Source organism: Cnephaeus nilssonii (genome assembly GCF_951640355.1).
Source record: "Cnephaeus nilssonii genome assembly, chromosome: 16".
In the NCBI taxonomy this organism is placed as follows: Eukaryota; Metazoa; Chordata; class Mammalia; order Chiroptera; family Vespertilionidae; genus Cnephaeus; species Cnephaeus nilssonii.
In genome coordinates, this window is record NC_137087.1 from 4,307,048 (window position 1) to 4,331,030 (window position 23,983).

The window sequence follows — 23,983 nt, forward strand, 5'->3', positions numbered from 1 at the left end:
GGGATCTAACCCCCAAGCTAGGCTCCCCAGCAGAGAGCCCCAAACCATTGAGGGTACCCACATAACATCTAGCTGTAAAAAGCAGTGGGGAGCTGTCTGCCATGGAAGTCAGTCCTGCAGTCAGTGCTGGGTTGCTGTGGCTCCGCCTCCTAGGCAGCCATTGATTCATCACAGCACCTACATTTGGTTCTGATTGGTCAGTTCCTATGCCAGTCAGCATCTCTGGGCCTATCAATGGTGCCTGATCAGAAAGATGGGGCTGATCAGCAGCCCCAGTGGAGGCCTGGAGAGAAATGGAGGCGCAGCTGCTGGCCAGACTGGGAGAGAAAGAGAGAGGCAAGTGCTGATCAAATGCTTCCACAGAGGCAATGGATCAGTCCCTGCTTTTCTCTTCAGGCCTCTCTCTGGCCCTGATTCGCAGCCCCTCAGCAGTCAGTGCTGGGGCACACACCTGCAGTCAGCAGCAGCACTGACTGCAGGACTAACTTCCGGTTGGTTGACCCTTGGTTGTTACTGGTCATTACGACCCAGAGTTTTTATATATTAGGATGGTTATGTTTGAAGAGAACTGTTTTGTGTACATTGTGGCCAGCACGCTGGAATAATAAACCATAACTGTGTACCTTTTATTTCTTAAAAAAAAAAAGCAAAATGGTGCCACCACTTTGGGAAAACGTTTGACAGTTGACTGAAAACTTAAGCACTCACTTTCTATACAAGTGAAGCAGTCCTTCTGCTCAATATTTGCCGAAGAGCTATACAGACATGCCCAGACCTGAATGGGAATGTTCATAGCAGCTCTGTTCATAGTAGACAGACATTTTAAACAACCCAAAAGTTCATCAGTTGGTAAGTGGATAATAAGTGGTGATACATTCAGAGGAGACTGCCTCATCAGTGAGAAGGAACAAGCCACTGGCCCAGGCGGCAGCAGCATAGATGGGTTCAAGAGCAGCATGTTCTGAGGGGATGATGGAGGCACAGAGGCATACATGTCACAGGTTTCTATTTGTGCAGTTTTCAAGAAGGCAGGGCTGTGGGGATGGGAAGCCAATCAGCAATGTCGAGGGCGGGAGGAGGAGGGAGATTGACTTTAAAGAGAAAAGATGGAACTTTTTTGGGTGACGGATATGTTCTCTTTCTTAATTGTGGTGTTGGTGGTTACATGACTATGCATTTGTAAAACTCAGTTCTCAAAAAGATTGAATTTTATTGTGTGTAAGTTTTATGTCAGTAATCCTGACTTCTGAAAAAATTATAAAAGGATTCTGTAATAAAATGATACATAGAGTAAGTTAGTTTAGGTGTTCACAAAATTTGGCCCATTTTAAGTACAATCTACACTGGACCTTAGTGTTCTGTTTAACTTAGTATGACCACTAATGGTAGCAATTAATGTATTACTTACTTTCAAGAAATATTAATGAAAGCACTTAATGTATTCCAGGTATTGTCCTCAGAAACTACCTAAGTCCTGTGAGCAGGGTGGTATGGAACTCAAATATATATGATAACAATAAAGAACTATAATTGTGATAAGTGCAGCAACTGAGAAGTGTATGTGTGCTATGTAGATGTTGAACAAAAGAGCAGCCCTTACCAGGGAAGGAAGCTGCTCTTGCACAAGGCTCTGAGGTGGGAATGAGGTTGAGTAATTCTAAAAGTTGAAATGGATAAACTGCCAGTGGAGACAGACTCAGGGATACAGAGAACAGACTGGCCGTCTCAGGGGAAGGGGTTGGAGGGTGGGTGAGAAGGGTGAAGGTATTACGCAAAGAAAAACAAGACTCGTGGACACAGACAACAGTATGGTGATTACCAGAGAGAAAGGAGGGGTAGAAAAGGGTAAAGGGGGGTAAGTGGTTATGGAAGGAAACTTTACTTAGGGTGGTGAACACAAAATACAGTATACAGATGATGTATTGTAGAATTGTACACCTGAAACCTGTATGATTTTATTAACCAATATCACCCCCATAAATTCAGTAAGAAAAAAAGAACGGTAGCAGTTAAAGGGAAAAATAAATATAATAGTTGAAATGGAAGGGGTGAGTATGATGTGATTACAGGGAATGATGAGACAGACCATGTCTATTTGAGAGACTGAGCTGAAGACTTTTAACTGTCATTTAGATTTCACTGCATAAAAAACCACCCCAGCGAGCATCGGCCTGCGGGCTGAAGGGTCCCGGGTTCGATTCTGGTCAAGGGCATGTACCTTGGTTGTGGGCACATCCCCAGTGGGGGGTGTGCAGGAGGCAGCTGATCGATGTTTCTCTCTCATCGATGTTTCTAAGTCTATCCCTCTCCCTTCCTCTCTGTAAAAACAAACAAACAAACAAACAAACAAAAAACCCCAAAGCGTAACAGCTTGAAGCAGCAAACATGTCTTCTTTCTCCCGATCCAGTGGGCCTGCTGGCAGTTTTCTCCTGGCTGCGCTCAGCTAGAGTGAGGCAGTGTGGTGTGCGCGCTTGCTGTGTCAGCACGGCACTGCTCACTCTCCAGAGCTCCTAGAACAGCAGGAAGTTCACGGCTGCCCGCAGGGCACAGTTTCTCTGGTTCTGTTTCCCAGGGCCAGTCATGCGGCCGGCCCAGAGTCTGAAGGAGACCACCCAGAGGCATATGTGCATAGGGAAGGGAATTATTTTGAACTTTTTTATAAACAGTGTGTGATATCAGAATATATTGCTTATTGTGTCATCTCCTTTTAAATAGATTTTAATGTTTAATACTGGAGTTGGTTATATACCATCTTTTTTGATGGGATGAACTAACAGACACTTTCTCCGTCTTAATAGGTTCTTTTCATCAAGAACTCAAAACATTTTTTTTTTTTTAATGAAGGTTCAGCGAACTATTGCCAAACAGATTCAGATGGTTCGGCAAGTTGGTAAAGGTCGATATGGAGAAGTGTGGATGGGTAAATGGCGTGGTGAGAAGGTGGCAGTCAAAGTGTTCTTTACCACTGAAGAAGCTAGCTGGTTTCGCGAGACAGAGATCTACCAGACAGTGCTGATGCGCCATGAAAACATACTCGGTGGGTACACATTCTGTCAGCCAATTCCATGTTCTGACAGGTTAGTGGGGTGTGGGCTCTGAGAGCATATTGAATTCAGTTATGTGCGTTGGGCTAAAGGAAATGCAGGCTAATAAACAGTTAAATACAACACAGTTCTAAATGTTAACTAGCCACTGTATTTACTACCCTGCTGAGGAAACAACAAAGAATTTCAAAGGAATGCCAGCTTATTGGACTTACTCATATCTAACAAAAACCAAGTGTTTCATAGCTAAATTTAAGCAATTTTCTAGGGTAACTATATATGCCTTTTGTAAGCTAAGCTACCACCACCATATGATGTAGCTTAGTAGGTTTCTCCCTCACCCCATTTACACAACAGCAGAGTCATTCAGGCATGATCTGATCCGTAGGGTCCATCAAGTCGTTTAGCTTTCCCAGTCTTTCTTTTCAGCTACTATTTCCTTTCCCTTCAGTGTAGACGGGGCATAGTACATTGCCAAGAGTATAGTAGGCACTTATAGTAGTTTCCTAAGGTTATCATAACAAATTACCACTAACGGAGGCTTAAAACAACAAGCACTCATTCCCTCTGAGCTTTGGAGGCCTGAGGTTTAAAGCCCAGGCGTCGGAGGGGCCAGGCTTCCTGAAGGCTCTGCACAAACGACCCTTCCTTGCTTCTCTCCGGATCTGGTGATGCCAGCGGTCCCTGATGTTCTCGGCTGAGAGACAGCACTCCTGCTCCCTGTGTGTCTGTCCACATTTCCCTCTCACAAGGACACTAGTCATTGAATTACCACCCTAACCTAGTAGGACCTCATCTGGATTTGATTACATCTCAAATAAGGTCGCATTTACAGGCACCAGGTAGACATGAATTTGGGGGCAGGGCACTACTCCGCACTTTTGCTGACCTTTTTCTGAAGGGAGAGAGGAAAGGAAAGGGGCCAGCATTATGGACCTGCTCGTCAGCGAGCTGGCAGGTGTGAGGAGGCATTGATGGGCACATGGAATTGGCTCGTTGATCATTTTTAACTTTATTTAAGTGTGTCCACTTTTCATTTTGAAATTGAGAGTCCTTTCCGTGTGTCGTCTTTATAGGTTTCAAGCTCAGAGAGTCATGTAGATGATAACATTCCCCCAGGTTACTATATGATATGTGATTTTCTTAGTCATACTATTATCATTTTAAGGATGATCATTAATATTATTGTAAATGTATTGCAGAAGTGTAGAGTTATATGTGTCATGACCCTGGGAGCCTTCATTACTCTCCATGCCACCTCTGATAACTAACCTTGAAACTCGCCCACAACCAGGTTTTATAGCCGCAGACATTAAAGGCACCGGCTCCTGGACCCAGTTGTATCTGATCACCGATTATCATGAGCACGGGTCTCTCTATGACTTCCTGAAGTGTACGACGCTGGACACCAGGGCCCTACTCAAGCTGGCATATTCAGCTGCCTGTGGTCTGTGCCACCTGCACACGGAGATTTACGGCACCCAAGGAAAGCCCGCAATTGCTCATCGAGACCTAAAGAGCAAAAACATTCTCATTAAGAAAAATGGAAGTTGTTGTATTGCTGACCTGGGCCTTGCAGTTAAGTTCAATAGGTAAGTGGTCTTGGCCTGTTCTTTGGAATTCTATTAATCTCCAGAAGTTTTTGCATGTTGGTATTTAGGACAGTGAAATTTCAAGAATGTGTTTGTGCTTACATCCTATATAATAAAGAGGTAATATGCAAATTGACCATCACACCCTTGCATAAGATGGCCGCCCCCAAGTGGTCACAAGATGGCCAGCAGGGGAGGGTAGTTGGGGGCGACCAGGCCTTCAGGGGAGGGCAGTTGGAGGCGACCAGTCCTGCAGGGGAGGGCAGTTGGAGGGGACCAGGCCTGCAGGGGAGGGCAGTTGGGGGTGACCAGGCCAGCAGGGGCGTGGTTATGGGTGATCAGGCTGGCAGGCAGAAGCGGTTAGGGGCAATCAGGCAGGCGGGCAGGCTAGCGGTTTGGAGCCAGCCGTCCTGGATTGTGAGATTGTGAGAGGGATGTCCGACTGCCAGTTTAAACCGGCAGTTGGACATCCCCCGAGGGGTCCCAGATTGGAGAGGGTGCAGGCTGGGTTGAGGGACACACTCACACACACACACACCTTGCATGAATTTCATACACTGGGCCTCTAATAAGTATATGATTGGGGTTTTGTCCTGGTGCGTTTTGTTTTGTTTTGTTTACAAAAATTACATTCTCCTCTACATAATTTTTTATTTCCTGTTTTTTATTGTCTTAGACCTGTGGTCGGCAAACTGTGGCTTGCAAGCCACATGCGGCTCTTTGGCCCCTTGTTTGTGTCTCTTCCACAAAATACTATGGCCTGGGCGAGTCTATTTTGAAGAAGTGGCATTAGAAGAAGTTTAAGTTTAAAAAATTTGGCTCTCCAAAGAAATTTCAGTCGTTGTACTGTTGATATTTGGCTCTGTTGACTAATGAGTTTGCCGACCACTGTCTTAGACATTCTTCTATTTTAGTTTATGTAGATCTACTTCATTCTTTTTTATAGTGTTGATGCCATTTTTTCAAAATATAACTTCTTTCATGACCAGACTCACAGGCATTAAAGTTGCCTATGGTTTGTCTCTATTTAAAAATACTTTAATGAACATTGTATTTTATCGGTATATATTAATCCTTGCACACTTATACAAGTACTTCATCATGATGGGTTCCTTAGAAGGGCTAGACAAAGGGCATGTGTGTATTAAATTGAGGCATATTGCACATTATCCCTTCAGAGAGCCCGCATCAATTTACACTCCCCCACCTGGAGTAGACATGCCATTTCTCATCACCACTTGCTACATCGTTAATAGTTTTAAATAACTACAATTAGAACACCTTTAGGATGTTATACACTATTGAAGTCATTTTAATGTTATAGCTCTAGAATACAGCAGCCATTTCACATTTCAGAATTAATTTCAGGTCATAATATTAAAATACTAGAGGCCCAGTGCATGAAAATTCAAGCACTGGAGGGGGGGTCCCTCAGCCTGGCCTGCCCCTTCTCGCATTCCAGGAGCCCTCGGGTGGGAGGTGACCTGGTGATCAGGGGAAAGCAACGCCCCATCAGACCTCTGCTGCTGCCAATTTTGGCAGAGCAAGCCTCGGCCGGCCCTGGTTACCTGAGCCTTGGGCGGCCCCCATCCAAGGCTTGCCTGTGCCTCGGGCGTTGGCTAGGCAGCCACCATCTGAGGCTTGCCTGTGCCTTGGGCCGGCCCTGGGAGGCTGGGGGGCTGAGAGGATTGGGGGACTCCAGAGGCAGGCGTGCAGAGTGGCCATGCACCTGCTGCCCGGGCGGGGCTGAGGGAACTGGGCGCCGCCATCTTGTGGCTGTGGGCGCCGCCATCTTTGAGGGCACGGTAGTCAATTAGCATATTCCCTCCTTATTGTCTGTGGGCGCCGCCATCTTTGGGACGGCGTGAGGGTCAATTAGTATCTTCCCTCTTTATTAGATAGGTCTAGTCCAGCCCAGCCGACATGGCTCAGTGGTTGACCAGGAGATCACAGTTCGATTCCCAGTCAGGTCACATGCCCAGGTTGAGGGCTCAATCCCCAGTGTGGGGCATGAAGGCAGCAGCCAATCAATGATTTTCTCTCATCAATGTTACTATCTCTCTCCCTCTCCCTTCCTCTCTGAAATCAATAAAAATATTTTTTAAATTTTTTTAAAAAACACAAAAATACTCGTCCATAATAAAACAAATATTAAAAAATTAAATCATCTTTCCTGGCTGTTCCAGTGTTCTGATCTTATTTGTTTGTTTTTAATCAGTGTAGTGTTAATTGGCTCAAATATTCATCCGATGCTATATAAGGAAATATAGAATACATTAATCTCTGTTTCATAGTAGTTTCCAGAACTGAGGACCTAACAAAAAGCATTCATGTCTTCTAGCTCTAAAATGTACCTCACAAGTTAAAAACCCAGTGAGCGTCACTTATTACATCAGTGTGACTATGTAGGCACTGCTGCACCAGCCCGCGTTGGTGGGACCTACAAGGAAGGAAATGGAGCCCTGTGTCACATGAGAATGGACAGGCAAATAACGCTTCTCAGTTTCCCTTCACATCCGCCTGCTCTGGGACACAGTCACCTACCACGTTAGCTTACATTTGGTATTGTCCTTTTTCTTTGAGAGACACCACACTTGTTTGGGGACAAAACTACCTGAACTCATGCAAAGTATCTTGTCTTTATCCAGCTTGATAGCAGTATTCATGCTTAGCTTTCAGTGCACACGTGGTAGCAAGCTTGTGAAGAGTCCTGCTCTAGACTGCTGGGGAAGTTCTAGAATTGGTACTATATATTTAAAGGGTATATTACTTTTATAAAATCTGAAAGATGTTAAATTTAAAAATACATCTCCCCTCAATGGTTTCTGATAAAAGAATGTGGAGTTTTAGAAAGATAGATTTTTATTATGTATTTGGGGGGAGAGTCTGACTTTTATAAAATACAACAAAAATGGAAGAAAAACTATTTTGTTCTTAACCATCCACCTGGACATCATCTGCCTCCTGTCTCAGTGATACAAATGAAGTGGACGTGCCCTTGAACGCCAGAGTGGGCACCCGGCGGTACATGGCCCCGGAAGTGCTGGACGAAAGCCTCAACAAGAACCACTTCCAGCCCTACATCATGGCGGACATCTACAGCTTCGGCCTGATCATCTGGGAGATGGCTCGGCGCTGCATCACAGGGGGTAGGAGTGGAGGGGGTGTTTCCCGTTACGTTTGCCTCCTCCTCATTCAGAAAGTAACCACTCCTGTTACATAGTTGAGATGTCAGGGATCCCCTGGGCCTCTCACAGGGGCTGGAACATCACTGAAGGGCACGAAGTTGTCTTCACAGCTAACATCTATTCTAGTGAAAGGATACAGAGCAAAAGTAGCAAAGGGAAAGGGTGCCAGGGGCAGAGTTCAGAGGAAATCGGCCAGTAGCCTCCAAAGGCTTCTCCCAGGGAAGCCACACAGGACGCACTGAATTCCTCCAGCGTGTGAAGTGAGAAATGCTGCTGTCCAGGAAGTAGTTTGAGACTTAGTTCTCAGCGGTTTTATTGGCGGTTGGTCATGTAGGCGCCCTCTGCCTAGCATCTTCCAAAATTCCAAATGCAGAGAGTGAGCAGGTGCTCAGCACCAACCCTGCTGTCTGAACAAATGGTCCAGGCCCCATGCACCGCTGTCAGCATTTGGGGAGATGCCTGCCAGCACGTTCCCAGACACCAGCACAGCAGCCTTGCAGGCCGACCTTTCCCTGGATGGCCGTCTCAGGCCCACGGGGTTTTCTCTTTGCTACATATCAGGCTGTCTTTCTGCTGCATTTATTAGTAGGAACAGTGTCGAGAAACAAATAATTAGATTAACATTTAGGGTGAGTGTTTCCCTTGCTGTTTTTTGTTTTTTTTTAATACTGTTATGTCCGTAGCTATGATGGGGTCCTGATAGGCATAGGGGAAATAATCCTATATAATAAAAGGCCAGCCACCATAAGCAGAAGGACCAGAGACTAGAACTACCACAGCCCCTCACCGGGCTGGCCCCACCCCCAAGCAAGTGGTTAGGGGCAATCAGGCAGGCAGGCAGAGTAGTTGGGGGCGATCAGGTAGGCAGACTAGCAGTTAGGGGTGATCAGGTAGGCAGGCAGAGTAGTTAGGGGCGATCAGGTAGGCAGGCCAGCAGTTAGGGGCGATGAGGTGGGCAGACAGCCCCTCACCGGGCTGGCCCCACCCCCAAGCAAAGAAAGAGGGGGGCCCAGGCCACTGGCGGCAGCAACTCTGTGGCACGTGTGTGGCCGGCCAGTGATCACCCCGCAGAGGGAGGTCCCGGCCAGCTGCCTGCAGCCGGGGAAGGAAAGCCCCAATAGGCCCTGATCTCAGGCCACGCCTAAAGACCGCCCCCCTGAGTCCACAGATTTTTGTGCACTGGGCCTCTAGTTAGACATAAAAAGAGAGAACAACATACATTTACTATTAAAAGTGAATCACCCACTCTATATTTTTCTTCTGTATGTAGGAGTCAGTTTTAGTTCCATAGTTTAATAAGAGGTGCTGAGTAGATTGGTATATTTTGTCCGGCCACCATTGTTGTGCCCACTGTTTCCTCCCTGCAGGAATAGTAGAGGAGTACCAACTGCCATATTACAACATGGTGCCCAGTGACCCATCGTACGAAGATATGCGTGAGGTTGTGTGTGTCAAACGTTTGCGGCCAATTGTGTCTAATAGATGGAACAGTGATGAGGTACGTGGAACCCAGTCCCTTGAGGGAGGGATGATGAGTGTGGCCAAAGATGTTTACCTGCTCCCTGCACTCTGTTTGCTTTTCAGTGTCTTCGAGCAGTGCTGAAGCTGATGTCAGAATGCTGGGCCCACAATCCGGCCTCCAGACTCACGGCTCTGCGGATCAAGAAGACGCTCGCAAAGATGGTTGAATCCCAAGATGTAAAGATTTGACAGTGAAGCAATCCTGAGGAGAAACTCCAGACTGCGCTCGACCGATTTTGCCAGGGCGCAGTGGGAGTAGAGTGGGATTAGGAGCTTGCGCAGTTCACAGGCTGCCCTGGGCACCTTCCCGTGCTCTGCAGAGTATGAGCTGGGGACTCCAGGACTTCACTCTTTACCTACGGACAGCTTTACTCTAAGTGTGGTTTCTGATGCCTTTTTAAATCGGGTTTTTATGAACTACATCGAGACTTCAGTCCTGATTCCTGAGTCTCCAGTCAAACTCTGGGTGCTGAATTACCTGCTCATAAAATGGTGCTTTCTGTGAAAGCCTAAGGAGATCAGTGAATTCAGCGGAGTCGGAGGAATGTGTCCTCGCCTCCTACCTGAGAAAACGCCATGGATTTGTACTCGACCTTTGTAAACAGCCTATGGATTATCATCTGTTTAGGATGCTGCGTAGTTTATGAGAAATAGTTTGTCAGGCCTTGATAATGGTGTGTGTACACACACATGCTTGCCAGGATTTCTCTGCTGCCATCGAATTAGAAGAAAATATGACTTAATGAACACCCAGGAAGATATTAGAGGCTGTTGGTTTTGTGCTTTAAAAATGCATGACCTGACCAAGATTCGCCAATCACATAAAAGCCATTTACCTTGAAAGTGAGCTAGCTTCTCCACCAACTTTATTTTTTAACATAAAAGTTGATATAAAGGCCAAAAAAGTTTAAAGTGCCTGAAAATTTCAACTGTTTTTCTCCTACCACCACCTTTTCTTTTTTTTTTTTTTTTTTTTGGTAATTATTATTTTGCCATAAAAAGCATCCTGTCCAAAGTTGGACCTTGTGAAGAAAACACTTCTTATTGAAGTGAGTTCCTAATGACTGCGTTTGATAGCAATGTTAAGTGCCTATAACCATGTTCTGTATTCTTTATTCTCAGTAACTTTTAAAAGGGAAGTTATTTATATTTTGTGTGTAATATGCTTTATTTGCAAAATACATGCTCCTTTTACAACCATATTTTTTATATGTACATGCATCTATACTGTTGTAGAAACCAGCTCACATGTACCTCACACCTCATCCTTAAGGGAAAAAATAAAAGATCAGAAGAAAACGTTATAAAGTAGAACCACATATGAATTTTTAGAACTAATACATTCTAACTAGTATATTAAACCCAAGAGTTTGTTCACTTCAGGCACAGACTTTCATTAAGATACTATCCTCTCGACTTTCCATTGTGAAAGGGTCCTCTCGTTAGAAATTTCTGTTTCAGAGATGACACACGTCATTAACAGCTGTTTTAGACATGGGCATCATTTGAGATTTCCGGTTCTGTCTGTGATTTCTGTTCTGTAACGTGTGAAGACAGTGAAGAGTCCGGCACAGAGTTCACTGTCTGGTCAGTGGCAATGTCTGTACCGTGCAGCTGCTACTCCAGAAAACGCTGCGTGTGCGATGGATGCCTTGTTATTCCAAGGAGTACTTCTCATTCACTGAAACGTTTTATACTTCTGTAATGCCTTTTAAATGTTAATGCCTTAGTCTGATAAAACAACTCCTAGGTGCAGAAAGTAAGACAGTTTTCTTTGAATAGAGCATAAAATAAATGTGATTATATTACAACATGGTCAAAACACTTTGGAGAGGGACAGCAGAGCATGATTCTATTCATTACCAAAAATTTGACTGGCCATTAAGGGTAAAACTTTAATAAATACTGACATCAAATTTCACAAATTTAAAATTTGCTTTAATAGTTTTGACTGAATTTAATAATTTTCATCTAAGATAATTTAAGTTTGAAATGTTCATCAAGGTGAGTGAGTTTACGTGTTGGTAGGTAGTACCAAATAACTTGCTCCTTCAGAATGTTTCCCATCTCTTAACAGTGAGATTCATAGTTATTTTTATCTAAATTGTCATGCATTTTAGAACACTTACTAGCTCTGATCTACTTAAGGTTAGCCTTGATTTATTTTTATTTGACAAACTACAAATCTTCAAAATCATTTGTCATCTTAATAGTAAAGAAAATACATAAGAGAAGGCAAGCACTATTCTTAGAAATGTTAAAATAGTATGTGGATGCAAAACATTACAGATAGTGTGTAAGTACAAGCCTATCATAATTAACTTTTTAAATTAAATTGATCTATTAAAAGTGATAGCAAGAATGAATGTTAGAGACTTGTTCAATATAAATATTTTCTAGTGTAACATGTTTTTTAAAAAGCAGATGATGACTTACTTGAAATTTTAGAAGTTAAAAAATGTTGTATGAAACTTCTTTCCTTCTTTTACTCTTAAATTTCTTAGTTCATTCATTAAGTGAAATATTTAAAGAGGAAGGAAATATGATATAGTACCATAGTTAATAACTTGAAAAACCCTAGAAACCATCATTTGGTCTCATAATTGAGCATTTTAAAAACATGTGGCTCCTGTCTGTCATCCCTTAAATAACTAAAATAAAAACAAAACTCCAAAGGTACCAGAATATAACAGAAGTTAATCTTCAGTTATCTAGAGATAACTGTGTAAACATCTCTGGAATTAAAGGCACATTAGGACTGATTTCAATATCTTTATTCTAAGCTTTCTCTGTGCTTTTTTGTTGAACAAGTTTCTGAAGTATAAAATTTGAATCTAATTTTCTGGAAATAGTTTCACAAAAAATATTTCAATCAACAATTCATGTTGTCTTTTTCAATGTCCAGATGTATTTCTAAACTTAGAAAGTAACATCATTTTTGAAAATTATTTTCCTAGAATGTGCCAAATTATTTGCTAAAAAAAATAGCACCTTTTACCCCAGATTTTTTGCTTATGTTTAAAACAAAAATGCAATACAATTTTTAAAGAATTATGCATCTCTAAGTTAGCACAAAATCAACTTTTATATTGAATAACTTATTCCAGGGAATATTTTATAAATTCAAGTCATATTTCTCTTCATACATGTTGTTTTAAAATGTTTCTAAGTATCTAAAACAATTTCAACAGCAGAAATACGCATTGATTTTTTTTTTTAAGTATTGTTGCAGCACTTGTACTGTTTAAAAGTAGTGATATTTATTATTTGCTTGGGTCAGATGTTAAAATACCAGTTCTTGCCTCAGAGCTGTTAAGAGAATCACAGTGAAAAATGCAGACAACCAGCGCTCATAGAAACAGTAAATCTGGCAGCATTGGTGCGGCCACTTGAGATGGTCCCAGAGGGAGAGTCTGTAAACGCTGCTTCTGCAAAGGATTGACTTGGGGGTGATTGTAGATTGTGCTCTGTAACTGTGCTTTCAGTAGAATTATTTAAGCCCTGGTAGTGACTGTTGTCCCTGCCCGTTTAAAAATTAAAATGCAGTATATATTATATAAAATGAAAATGCCATTATAGCTTAATTAGGGAAGTTGTACATAGACATTGAAAGAAGGGTTAAGCAGTTTTATCATGCAATTGTAAAACACCAAAAATATAGATTCATCTTTGGTATGTAACATACTACATTTATTTTGTCAACATCTGCTTTAAAAGGCGCCTTATTAAGTTTACTATTAATTGCTGTGTTCTATATAGAGATTACATCCAGTGTATCATTTTTAAGTAAATAACCTTATTTTAGTATACTTCAGTGATGTGTTTTGTGATGCTCTGCTCAGTTTGTATTGTATATCAGAATGCATGTCTGGTGAGATTTCATAAAAAGTAAGTTAGTGAACATACACATGTCCCTTGAGGTGTGCACTTCAGCAACCAGGAAGCCGGGTCGGAGCAGGGGCAGGTAAGTGCCCAGCTAGCCATACCCTCCGTCCTTCGTGTAGATAGAAGGGCCATAAACCTATTAAAATAAAGGTGGTTTTTCTTTTAAAAATATTTTTCTAGTTATAAAAATATGTACTTATTGCAGAAATTTTGGAAAACAGGAAAGAATAAAAAAGCAAATAAAATCATTCAAAATTCTATTGCCAGATGTTACCACTATTTACATTTAAATGTTTCCAATGTTTTTCTGCTGCATACTTTTCTCCAATATTAAGATCATAGTGTGTCACTATGTAGCCATTGAAAGCATAACTTTTAAAAAAAAATTGACCATGTAATATTCCATCAAATAGATGGAACATTTTTTTAATTCCCCATTCAATATTTGGGTTACTTTCCATTGTTTTAGAAAATATAACCAACGCATTGAACATCATTAAACATGAATCTTTGTATGTTTATTTTTGTAGATTACCTTTCGAAAAGTGGGCCTAGTAGATAAGAACTTTTAAAAGATGGTTTAAGTTGAAAGAAAAATCTAAAGTTTTTAACATTGTGCCGGAGGGTTTCCCATGGACACTCCTGTTGGCGCTGGTGAGCACCATCTGGCGCAGGGTCAGGTCCTTTCTCCACCTGCCTCCCTCCAGCTGAGCATGGCTGGTCCTAGGCCTGTGACTGCCTCCTGGCACTTGGAGAGGAGTGGAGTCTCTCCACGTGGCTCTGGGAGCACAGCCTAGAGACCGCCCAATGGCCCGGGCACTGTTCTGATCATGAGGACTTCATTCCCAGGAGCTCGGGTTGTGAGCAGAAACGGGCAGGTTGCCCTGAGGCTGGGTGTCGGGGCGAGGAAACTTAGTTCAAGTGCACAGGGCTGTGCGCACAGTGTTTCAGTGGAAGCAAAGAACAGGGCAGAAAGGTGGATCCTTTCAGGTAGGAACTGTCTGTCTCAGGTTTAGATGGAATATGTGTGACCTACCTACCCCCCTTTGAACCTTCTCTTCCTGGTCTTTGTCCAGTCACTTCACCAAGTGGCCCATGCACCCTTGAAGTGGCATTCAGGGCCGCCAGATGCCCCAGGGCTCCCGGCAGCCACCTCACCACCCAGATCCCACTGCATACAGGCAACCTGACATGTTAGCAATATTTCAAAGTCAAGCCCTAATTGGTGTGGCTCAGTGGATAGAGCGTTAGTCTGCAGACTGAAGGGTCCTGGGTTCGATCCCGGTCAAGGGCACATGCCCAGGTGGCAGGCTCAATCCCCAGTGGAGGGCGTGCAGGAGGCAGCCAAATAGTGATTCTCATCATTGATGTTTCTATCCCTCTCCCTCTCTGAAATCAATAAAAATGTATTTTCTTAAAAAGTCAATATAAAATGCTGATATTGAAAATATTTTCAAACTAGGTCTTTTGTTTTTTTAGGGGGGAACCATTTTATAAAGCAAATTTTGAATCAGTTGAAGCAATCTGATCTCTTCTCTGTTCACTACACTGAAATCCAAGTAAGTGTTGAAAAACGTTAAGAGAGAACTGAAAGGCGGAGGTACACTTGTGGGAGGCACTTCAGACCCTTAAAAAGCAGTTTTCATTCTTCGACGTGGTCCTCCGTGGCTGGAGCTAGACTCCAACGCGTAGGCGCTGCCCCGCCGTCTCCCAGCACCCGCGGCCAGTGGGGACGGGCGTGTCCGGTGCGGTGCTTGGTGGTGGAACTTGGTTTCTCGTTCACGAAGCAGAATTTTCCATTTTGAAGTTTAAACTTGCATGTCTACATATTTCCATTCTGTTTTTTCACCTTTTCTTGGATCTGGAAACTTTTCTTCCATTGTTTCTTTCCTCCCTCCTTTTACTTTCGTCGTTCTAGAACTACCATTAGACAAATACTAGGTCTCCTGGATGTTTCTCCCAAATTTCCTAGCATGTCCCTCTTGTGTTATATCCCACTTCCTGCTTTTCACCCACCTACTGAGGTGTGTTTCTTTTTTTACTTAATCAAATTTCATTTTAACTGTATTTTGAAATAATTTCAAACTTCCAGAAAAATTGAAAAGTAGTTTAAAAAATGCCATTTACCCTTCACCCAGATTCATAAACTTACATTTTGCGACAACTCTCATTTTGTGTGTGTATCACAGGAAGTACAAAGGCGCTCGGAGTTTGTGTTCTCACGTGCTTTTTTCTGAACTCCCTGGAGTACACAGCAGAGCTCAGGCCTCTACCCCTAAGTACTTCAGAGGTGTTCTGTTATGCAACCAATTATCAAAATCAGGGACGTTCACATCGATAGCATGACACTTACCTGCAATACCGTTTGCCAGGTGTTTTCATAAAAGCATGAGAGCACATTCCCTGGCCCCAGAACCTGGCTAGGATCCTGCATTTAGTTGTCACGTCTCCTTATTCCCCTTCAGCCTCAACAGCTGTCCGGCTCTTGCTTTTGTGATTCTGACATTCTCTGGAGCAAAGGCCAGGGAGTGGGTGGACATGATGTTTGTGTTTCTCAGGGCGTCCCACCAGCATGGGACTCGGGTTTTTATTCTGTTCATGGGTTATATAGGCTTACTAGGTCATTATTGGCTTCGATGTTCAAATTGACCCAGACTTGGCTACTGGGAGTTCCTCACACTGGCTCCTGAGCTTTTGACATGTGACCATTATTTTTTGTTTTTACTGATTTCAAAGAGGAAGTGAGAGGAATAGAGTTAGAAACATTGATGAGAGAGAAACATCGATGGTCTCCTCCTGCACACCCCACACGGGATAGAGCCCAAAACTTGGGCATGTGCCCTGACCGGGAGTTTAACCGTGACCTCCTGGCTCATGGATGACGCTCAACCGCGGAGCCACGCCGGCCGGGCCCATTATCTTTTAAGCACATCCTTTTGGCACATGATGTTCCAGGCTCAGCTGCCATTTTTCTTGCACCAGTCAGCCCTCTCAAAGGCACTCGGGTTCCCTTTAAGGGAGATATTTGGAGACCAGGATCTGGGTGGCATATAAGACTTATCTTTACAATTTTCTCTCTTGTTTCTAAAGATGTAATTATTCCAAAAACGTCAGTTTGGTGAGTTTTGGGTCTTGTTCCTGATCCTAATTTTCCACTAGCGTTTGGCACTCTGGGGCTATTGCTCAGTTAGTGGGTCCCTGTTCACCTCGGTCCACATTCCTCGGACTCATTTTTTCAGGGAGGAGTAGGATAATCACTGTTTGTTGGAGCAAACATCAGCAACCCTTTCCTCTCTTCTTCTACTCCAGGGCACCAACCAGGCTTCCCACTCCCTTCCTTTACTTCCTCACTCCCCCCTCCCACAAGAGGTTTGTCTTTGTCAAGCCAGGTTTGGGGGAGCTTCTTGATAGAAGAGGGTGGGGGATGGTGCTCAGGAGTGTTTTGTTTTCAAGATAAACATGGACTACAGAGGAGCGTAAGGAAGGGGAGGAGAGCTTAAGAAACATTGTTTCTAGACCATTCTATCCCCTGCGTGGTGTTTGTGAAATAATTTGGACATGTGGTTGCGTCCATGGAGAGGTCTCTGATGGACTCCCTAAGGTTACAGGTCATCAGGGCTGGGGCTTCCTGCCTTCGCAGGGTCAGTAGCCGCCCTTACTTGGGGCTCAGGACTGACCTCGCGGAGGCCACTGCTGCCCTGCTCAGCGCAGGGGGATGGAGCGACTGCCCTCCCCTGACCCCCACGTGGGGGGCGGCTGAGTCTGAGTTGTAACTCTGCCGAAATCACTCCCATTTCTCCAACAGTCTCACATGCTTGGGGTTATGATTGCTTATTGCTATTTCATTGCATACTTGATCCTTTCTACTTCCTGTTTTTTTTAGGAATTACTACAATGTCCTGGTCTGTTTACAGTATCCTTCCTTGCTTCTCAGTGGTACTTTTGAATTGTTTCCATCAGGTTGGGGAGGTCTGATACCACTGGGCACTCAGCTCAGGGAGCTGTTGCTGCGAGGGAGGCTGTTTGAATGCTGACCTGGGTAGCAGGTCTAGCCGAAGGCACTGAGAGTCTGCACCCAGAGACTTCGATGCCCTAGTGCAGATGAGCGGTCATCAAGTAAAGGGGGGTCCGTGCTGAGCTGGAGTCCTACCTGCACGGTGCTGACAGAAGCCTGCACTTCGGCTCACGGGAGGCTCCGCTTCTCTCGGTGCCCCAGCAGCTTGCCGGTGACTCATCCCGGCAGCACTTCTACTTATAACCTTGCTCTGGACGACATGTGCCCTTTACGGAGGATATCAACTCCCTCCCTCCGTTACCAATGCAATACATTTCCACTTAGTCGTTGGCACAGCCTGAGCGAGGGCAGCAACAGCGACCGGCGAGAAGGCCCGGCTGGTCGTCCAGCGGCGAGGTGCCTGGCACTGCCTCCTGTCTGTCAGGTGGGCCCACACCAGCCTGGTCGGGAGTGGTCTTGGCAACTAAGACTGCACTGGGTGCGAGGCCCTGGCCAGAGGGAGGAGCAGGCAGGCGAGGGCTGAGCCAGATCCAGCAGGCTGACCAGCTCATGCTACGGATGGGAAAGTTCAAGAAAGATGGTGCTTTAGCCCAACATCAAACCATCAGGGGCAGGGTGGCCTGCACACCGCTCCCTCAGCACTGATGGCTTACACGTGGGCTCGCCCACCTCAGTGTAAACACTCTGAGGGAGTCCGGAGTGACGGCCCTAGAAAGCACGGGCGGGAACTAGGTCACCTTGACACCAGCTCCCGCCGTCCTCATTCCCAGCCCGGTCTGATTTCCTTACCGAGAAGAACATAGTCAACAAATATTGAACACCTACCACCAAGATGAAGCATTCCCCACAACCAGACGACTGCTTTCTCAAGCCTGTTTGCTCTAGAATATGCGATTTTTTAAACCACATGTTATTGCAAGAATAACTAACTGCGCGGGACTGTCTGATCCAATAATGCCAGTGCTCACTGGGAGGCTTCTGCGAGTTTGAGGCGGAATTAAGGGGACGTGAAGTAAGGCGTGTCCTAGAGTAATGGAGTCACACTTACCGCAGACAGTTTTATTTGGCCCACGTTTCCACCTCGCCACATCCTTCCGCCACCAGTTCACCGGCAGAACTTGGAAGGGTGCTGCTTGATCCCAAAAATGATGAAATGGAGGGAGGTTTTTAGTCGTCCTCCCCCCTCCCTCAGCTCCCTTCCTGGTGGAGATGCTAATAAGAATGAGGGTGAAAGCGGGAAAGCTGCACACGTTAGCTCTCTGTTGGCACGTGCCTTTGCCGGTGTGCGGCAAGGGGAAAAGGGGGTGAAGTCAAAGTTACAGGTACATTCGAGGAAGGACTGAGACTGCGGGGAAGATACTAATGGTGTTTCCTTCGCCTAATACTCGACCAGTTTTCATTTCTGACTGACAGACCTAACCGGCTGTGACTGGAGCCTGGTTGCCCGGATTGTCCAAAATGCCACCTCTCTTCTGGTTCCCAAATCCTCTGGGAAAGAATGCTTTTCTAGCAGGGACTAGGGACACGGGAAGCCAGAGAAAGGGTTAGTGTACACAAGTTTTCAACCACAAGGAGCACAACAGCAGACGCTGGAGAAGACGAGTCCGGCCACGCTGCCTTGGACGGCAGGCCCACCAGGTCCAGCCCCGGGCCGGCCCGGGAGAAGCATCCAGCCCTCATCGTATCAAACCCCGCGCATCAGAGGGAGGCCGTTGTCTTTGCGGATTTCCAGGGAAGAGCTAGATGGTCCAGGCCAACCTGGTGGAGCCCAGGGCAAGGAGAGCTGGCAAGTCCGGGCGCCCGGTGGCTGTGCCCAAGGCTCAGGTCTTGAACAGCAGGAACCCCCCGAACGCGGTGCCGGGCGGGCTTCTCTCCCGCACCGACCCCTGGGTTAACTCGACCCACACTCTCTCACCCTTCCGCAGCTCGGCCACAGTGAAGGCAGTGGCCGCGCCCCCTCCGCTCTGCTCCTCAGCGGCACCGATGGGGACCCGACGGTGACCTCCAAGTACCAGCTGCCCAGCGCCTGGCCCTGGGCCAAAGTCCATGCTCACTGCCAAGAGGTAGACCCCGCGCTCAGGGGCTCGGAAGTAGCCATCTTCAGGGAAGTAGCTGCTGCCAACGTTGATGTGAGCAGCGTCGAACCTCACGGTCTGCGGGGCGGCCATCCCTCCTGAGAAGCCGGCATAGAAGGCCACGGGGGAGCCTGGGGGCAGGAGGACAGTGCTCAGTGACTCCCTCCCTCGGAGGGAAAGTGAACCTCCGAGACCTGCCTTCCTCAGCTCCCGCCACAGCGCCTAACGTCCGCGTGTATCTCAGAGGGGGGGTACCTGGCCGACTCCTAGGATTTCACTGAAAGAAATACAAGACTGTTGTCCCTACTGGCGTAACGTTGTACAAAGCACTTTCCTGTCCATCCCTTCCCCCTCCCCACATCCTGAGTCGTTGTCCCTCTGACTGAGAAAGCTGAGTCCGGAGTGCTTCAGGCTCCGACTCCCACCGGCGCCACCTGCCAGGGGCCGGGTGGCCCCCGGGAAAGAGACCCTGTCCTCAGGGTAACAGACCCACGGGTGTGCTGGCTAGGAACAGTGAATGCTTCCTATGGACGACGTGTGGGGCAGGACCTTAGGGAGAGCAGGCGCGAGCAGGCGGCCTGAGAGAGGGCTTCCCTGTAGGAACAAACTCAAGCCCGATGGCCTTCCTGCAACTCAAATAAGAGAATTTTTCTTTTTAATTGTAAGGGAGTTTTTAAACAAAATATTGTAGTGGTAAACTCAGACTCCTAAGCCATCAGCAGCTGAGGCCAGCACCACTCACGCGTGGACTAAAGATGGAAGTTAGTGCAGGTGGACACAGCTCGGCCCTGAACACGCTGGGAGCGGGAAAGGCCTGGCTTTATAAACGGTGAGCCTGTGCTCTTTGGGGAGGTGGCTGTCTGTCTTCACAAGAGCCCTGGATAAGATTCTCCCGTTTTACAGATGAAGAAACTGAGGCAAATGGTGCTGGGGCCTGTGCCCTGTCGCCGCCACCGGGGACACAGGTCTCGGGCCGCAATGGAGGGAGCTGGGGTGGGTGGGACCTTGAGCCCGGCCTCAGGAACCCATATGCCAGGCTCCCGCAGGGTTCGGAGCGCCCCGGGGTGGCTGTCATCCAGCCCCAGGTCTGGGCGAGCGGGTGGCCAGAGCCCCAGCTGCGGGGTGACTGCATGTGACAGGCCCAGGGGCGCCGCCCACCGCGGGCCGAGCTGTTGGCGGAACGAGCTCTCCGGGCCAGGCCTTCCCCGCGGTGCGCCGTGGCCAGCGACACCAGCCCGCCCGCACCCTGGGTGGAGGCCCGCGGTGGGTGCGGGTGGGGCGCTGGGCGGAGGGTCTGAGGTGTGGCCTGCCGCAAAGGGGGCACCCTCCCGGCAGCCAGGCGTGCGCCCCGCAAACGGAGGGCCCTGCGCCCGCCCACCGAGGGCTGGCTCTGGTGGCCCCTCCCTCCCGCCCACCGAGGGCTGGCTCTGGTGGCCCCTCCCTCCCAGGCCTCCGGCAGCTGAAGGCGGCCCCCTGGCCGGAAGGCGGGCAGCCACGCCCCCACCCCCACCCCGTGTCTCCCCGGAGCCCCAACCCCGGCCCGGGGACTCACCTGCCTCCTGCGGCTCGGCGCCCAGGGCTCGTGGCACCGGCCCGTTGACCCCGTTGACGTGGGCATCGGCCAGAGGGCCCGCTTGCTTCTTGTCCCTCCTCCGGGCAGCGTCCAGGGCCTTCTGCTCCTTCTTCTCCTTCCGGCCCAGCAGGGCCTGCAGCTTCCCCAGGTCTAGGCTGACGTTGGCGGCCACAAGCCCCTGGAAGTTGGCGAAGAGGCTGTGGAAGAGCTGCCGGTGCCGCTGCAGGCCGAGCTGGGCGCTGGAGACGGCCCCGTGCAGGCCCTGCAGCGAGCTGTTGAGGGCGGCGGCGCCCGCGGCCCCGGCCTCGCAGCACCGGCCCAGCCGCTGCACGTCGGCGCCCAGCCGCTGCAGCTCCCGCGCCCGCCCCGCCGCCTCGCCCCCGCCCGCCGCCGCCGCCTGCTCCAGGGCCGCCACCCTGGCGGCCAGCGCCGCCCAGCCGCGCGCCTGCTCGTGCAGCCCCAGGGCCGCGTCCTGCAGGCCGACGCGGATCTGCTCGTAGCTCAGGGCCAGCGGGCCCGGCGCCTCCTCGGCCACCGCGTCCTCCCCGAAGAGCGCGGCCAGCAGGGCCTCGTGCCGCAGCGCGTCCGCCAGCAGCGCCGCGAAGGAGGCGCGCAGCTCGCCCGCCGCCCGGCGCAGCTCGCCCTCCGCGGCCTGCAGCGCCGCCGTCTGGCCGCTCAGCGCCCGCAGCTGCGTCCGGAGCCGCGCCCGGTCGGCGCCCGCCTGCTGGGCCTCCGCCCGCTGTTCCTCCAGCGCCCGCGACACGGCCGCCACCGCGTGCTCCAGGGCCCGCAGAGAGGAGCCGTCCCCTGGGCGCCGCAGGTCCAGGCTCCCGCGGGCGCCCTCCGGGGCGCGCGTGGTGTTCCCCGGGCCCTCGGGGGTACCGTCCGGGCCCGCGGGGGGCTTCTGGCAGTTGCAGTCGGTGACGTACTTGATGAGGTCGGCGAGGCCGCCCTGCAGGTGCTGGAGGGTGAGGTTGAGCTCCAGGAGCTGCCGGTCCGTGTCCACCTTGTTCTCCTCCACGATGAGCGACTTCTCCATCAGGGCCACGCGCAGCTCCCGCAGCTCCTGCTGGGTTCCCTGCAGCTTCTCCACCTGCTGCTCCACCGCGCTGATCTGATCGAAGGTCTCGTCCGATTCGGAATACAACTCCTTGATCTCTTCCACGTGCCGGTCGAGGGTCGCCTGCATGTCCGCCAGGGTGCCCTGCAGCGCCTCCTCCCTGTGGCTGGTGGCCAGGTGCAGCGCCGAGACGTTCCTCTGCAGCTGGCTCAGCCGGGCCTGCAGGCTCTCGGGCTCCGGCCGGGCCCCTGCTCCTGCCGCGGCCGCCGCCAGGCTGGCATTGGACAGGTGCTCCTGGGCCTTCAGGAGCCTCTTCAGCTTGGCGTCCACGTCCGCCTGCACCTCGGACAGGGAGCGCTGCAGGGAGAGGTGCTGGGCGTGCAGGCGCTCCTCCACGTCCCGCTGCAGCTGGCCGGCTCTTCGGCTGTTCTCCTGGACCTTGGTCTCAAACTTGGCCCCAAGCTCCTGGAAGTCAGCCCTGGGCACGGCGCTGTCCCGGACCATGCTGATGGCCTGTCGGTTGGCCTCCACATCAAGAGAGAGGTTTCTGACGGCCTCAAAGAGGCTGTGCAGGCTCTGGTTAAAGCCACTCCAAACGGGGCTGAAAGGCAGCACCTGCTCCAAGGACTTGCCGGGAAACTCTGCAACAAATGCGCATGTTCACACCAACCTGTTGCGCAGACACCCAGGTAGGGGCTGGAGGGAGGTCCTCTCTTCCCTCCCACTCATCCCCGTGGATGTAACCAGGCTCTTCCTCAGCCCCTGGAGCTGCCGCTTACCCAGCTCCCCCTCGTTTGCCTCGGTCCCTGCAGCTGTGAGGTTGCTTGCCGGGGCCTTCCCGGCGCCTGGGAGGCTGTCGGCCGTGTGGTGGATGTCATTCTGGAGACCTCTCAGCAGGCGCTCCTGCAGCACCCTGATGTGACTGGTCTCTGCAGCTGGTGGTTGGAGGACACGTGAGAAAGACGTAGTGAGGGCTAACTCCCCAGGCCTGGGCGGGCCATAGGGCACCGAGACTTCGGGGTTGAGAACAGAGAGGAGTATGCTGATGGCCTCTGAGCAGCAGCTTAGAAGCCTTTCGTCCCAGAAGGGCAAACACTTGGTAAGAGAACCTTCACCCTGCCATCCACACCCACAGCAGACATGACTAATCAATCTTGGCACATTTTCCTCCTCGGCCACGTGGGCATGGCTCTCGACACTATTCTTGAAGCCCTTGTCACTAGATAGGCGTTCACCACGCGATGAAATGCAGTCGCCACCCAACCTTGGTCCAGCCTTGAAAGGCCCAACCGTGGGGTCTCTGGGTGATTCTCCAAGAGCGTGGGAGGCCGGCTGCACATAGTTAGTGCAGGTGGACACCGCGCAGCCCTGAAAACGCTGGGAGACTCGAGAACAGGGACAGTGTGACTTCTGGTCCCTGGCTGAGGGCAGGGGTGTTGGGAGGTGTCTTCCAGGCCCTGGGGACCTGTGCAGTGCAGGGGCAAGGGAGGTGCCGGGCGAAGCTGACCGTCCTAGAAAGGGTGCCAAGGACGGGGGTGATGTGCATGGCGGCAGGCCGGCACCTGGCCTCCGCGGTAGGGAGTAGGGCCTCAGAGGGGCCCTGCTGGTTCTGGGGCCCGAGTTCTCCTGAGATGGCACTGCCTTATCCGGGGAGAAGAGCCTGGCACACAGCCCTGTCTGCCTGCCCCTCCTGCACCCCCCAGGGAAGCAGCATACCAGGTTCCACGGCGGCCGGCCCGGCCCAGTGCTCCTGGAGGTCGACACCCGGACCTGCAGGCTCAGGGATCGCAGTGGGATCTGCAGGGAGGAGGCATCGGATATTGACCCCAAGTGGTCAGAGGAGCTCATGACCTCCGGGGTCAGAGGTTGAGGTGGGGGGACCACGCGGAGCCCTACCGTGGTGTTGGCAGTCAGAGCCAGCAAAGCCCGGGCAGCACCTCCAGGCCACGGCGGCCAGCACCTTCTGTTTGACCCGGTACACCGGCCTGTGGGCTACGCGGTACCTGGAGGAAGACACCGGCTCAGCCAC

General features: G+C 49.4%; 2 protein-coding genes across 3 annotated transcripts in view; one reads left to right on the forward strand and one right to left on the reverse strand.

Annotated features, from left to right (window-relative positions):
* The window catches only part of BMPR1A (bone morphogenetic protein receptor type 1A), a 182,797-nt gene extending 169,642 nt beyond the window's left edge, over positions 1 to 13,155 (forward strand). For both annotated transcript variants that reach the window (XM_079794314.1, XM_079794315.1), the window contains 5 exons: positions 2,846 to 3,038; positions 4,340 to 4,637; positions 7,611 to 7,786; positions 9,193 to 9,323; positions 9,410 to 13,155. In XM_079794314.1, the coding sequence (XP_079650440.1) occupies positions 2,846 to 3,038; positions 4,340 to 4,637; positions 7,611 to 7,786; positions 9,193 to 9,323; positions 9,410 to 9,535 (924 nt within the window). In that variant the 3' untranslated portion in view covers positions 9,536 to 13,155. The remainder of the gene's footprint in view (positions 1 to 2,845; positions 3,039 to 4,339; positions 4,638 to 7,610; positions 7,787 to 9,192; positions 9,324 to 9,409) is intronic.
* Positions 10,297 to 23,983, reverse strand: part of MMRN2 (multimerin 2) — a 28,367-nt gene continuing 14,680 nt past the window's right edge. Inside the window, exons 3-7 of the mRNA XM_079794313.1 lie at positions 23,851 to 23,957; positions 23,671 to 23,751; positions 22,734 to 22,889; positions 20,874 to 22,595; positions 10,297 to 19,452 (exon numbers count right to left, since the gene is read on the reverse strand). Coding sequence (XP_079650439.1) covers positions 19,067 to 19,452; positions 20,874 to 22,595; positions 22,734 to 22,889; positions 23,671 to 23,751; positions 23,851 to 23,957 — 2,452 coding nt within the window. The 3' untranslated portion in view covers positions 10,297 to 19,066. The remainder of the gene's footprint in view (positions 19,453 to 20,873; positions 22,596 to 22,733; positions 22,890 to 23,670; positions 23,752 to 23,850; positions 23,958 to 23,983) is intronic.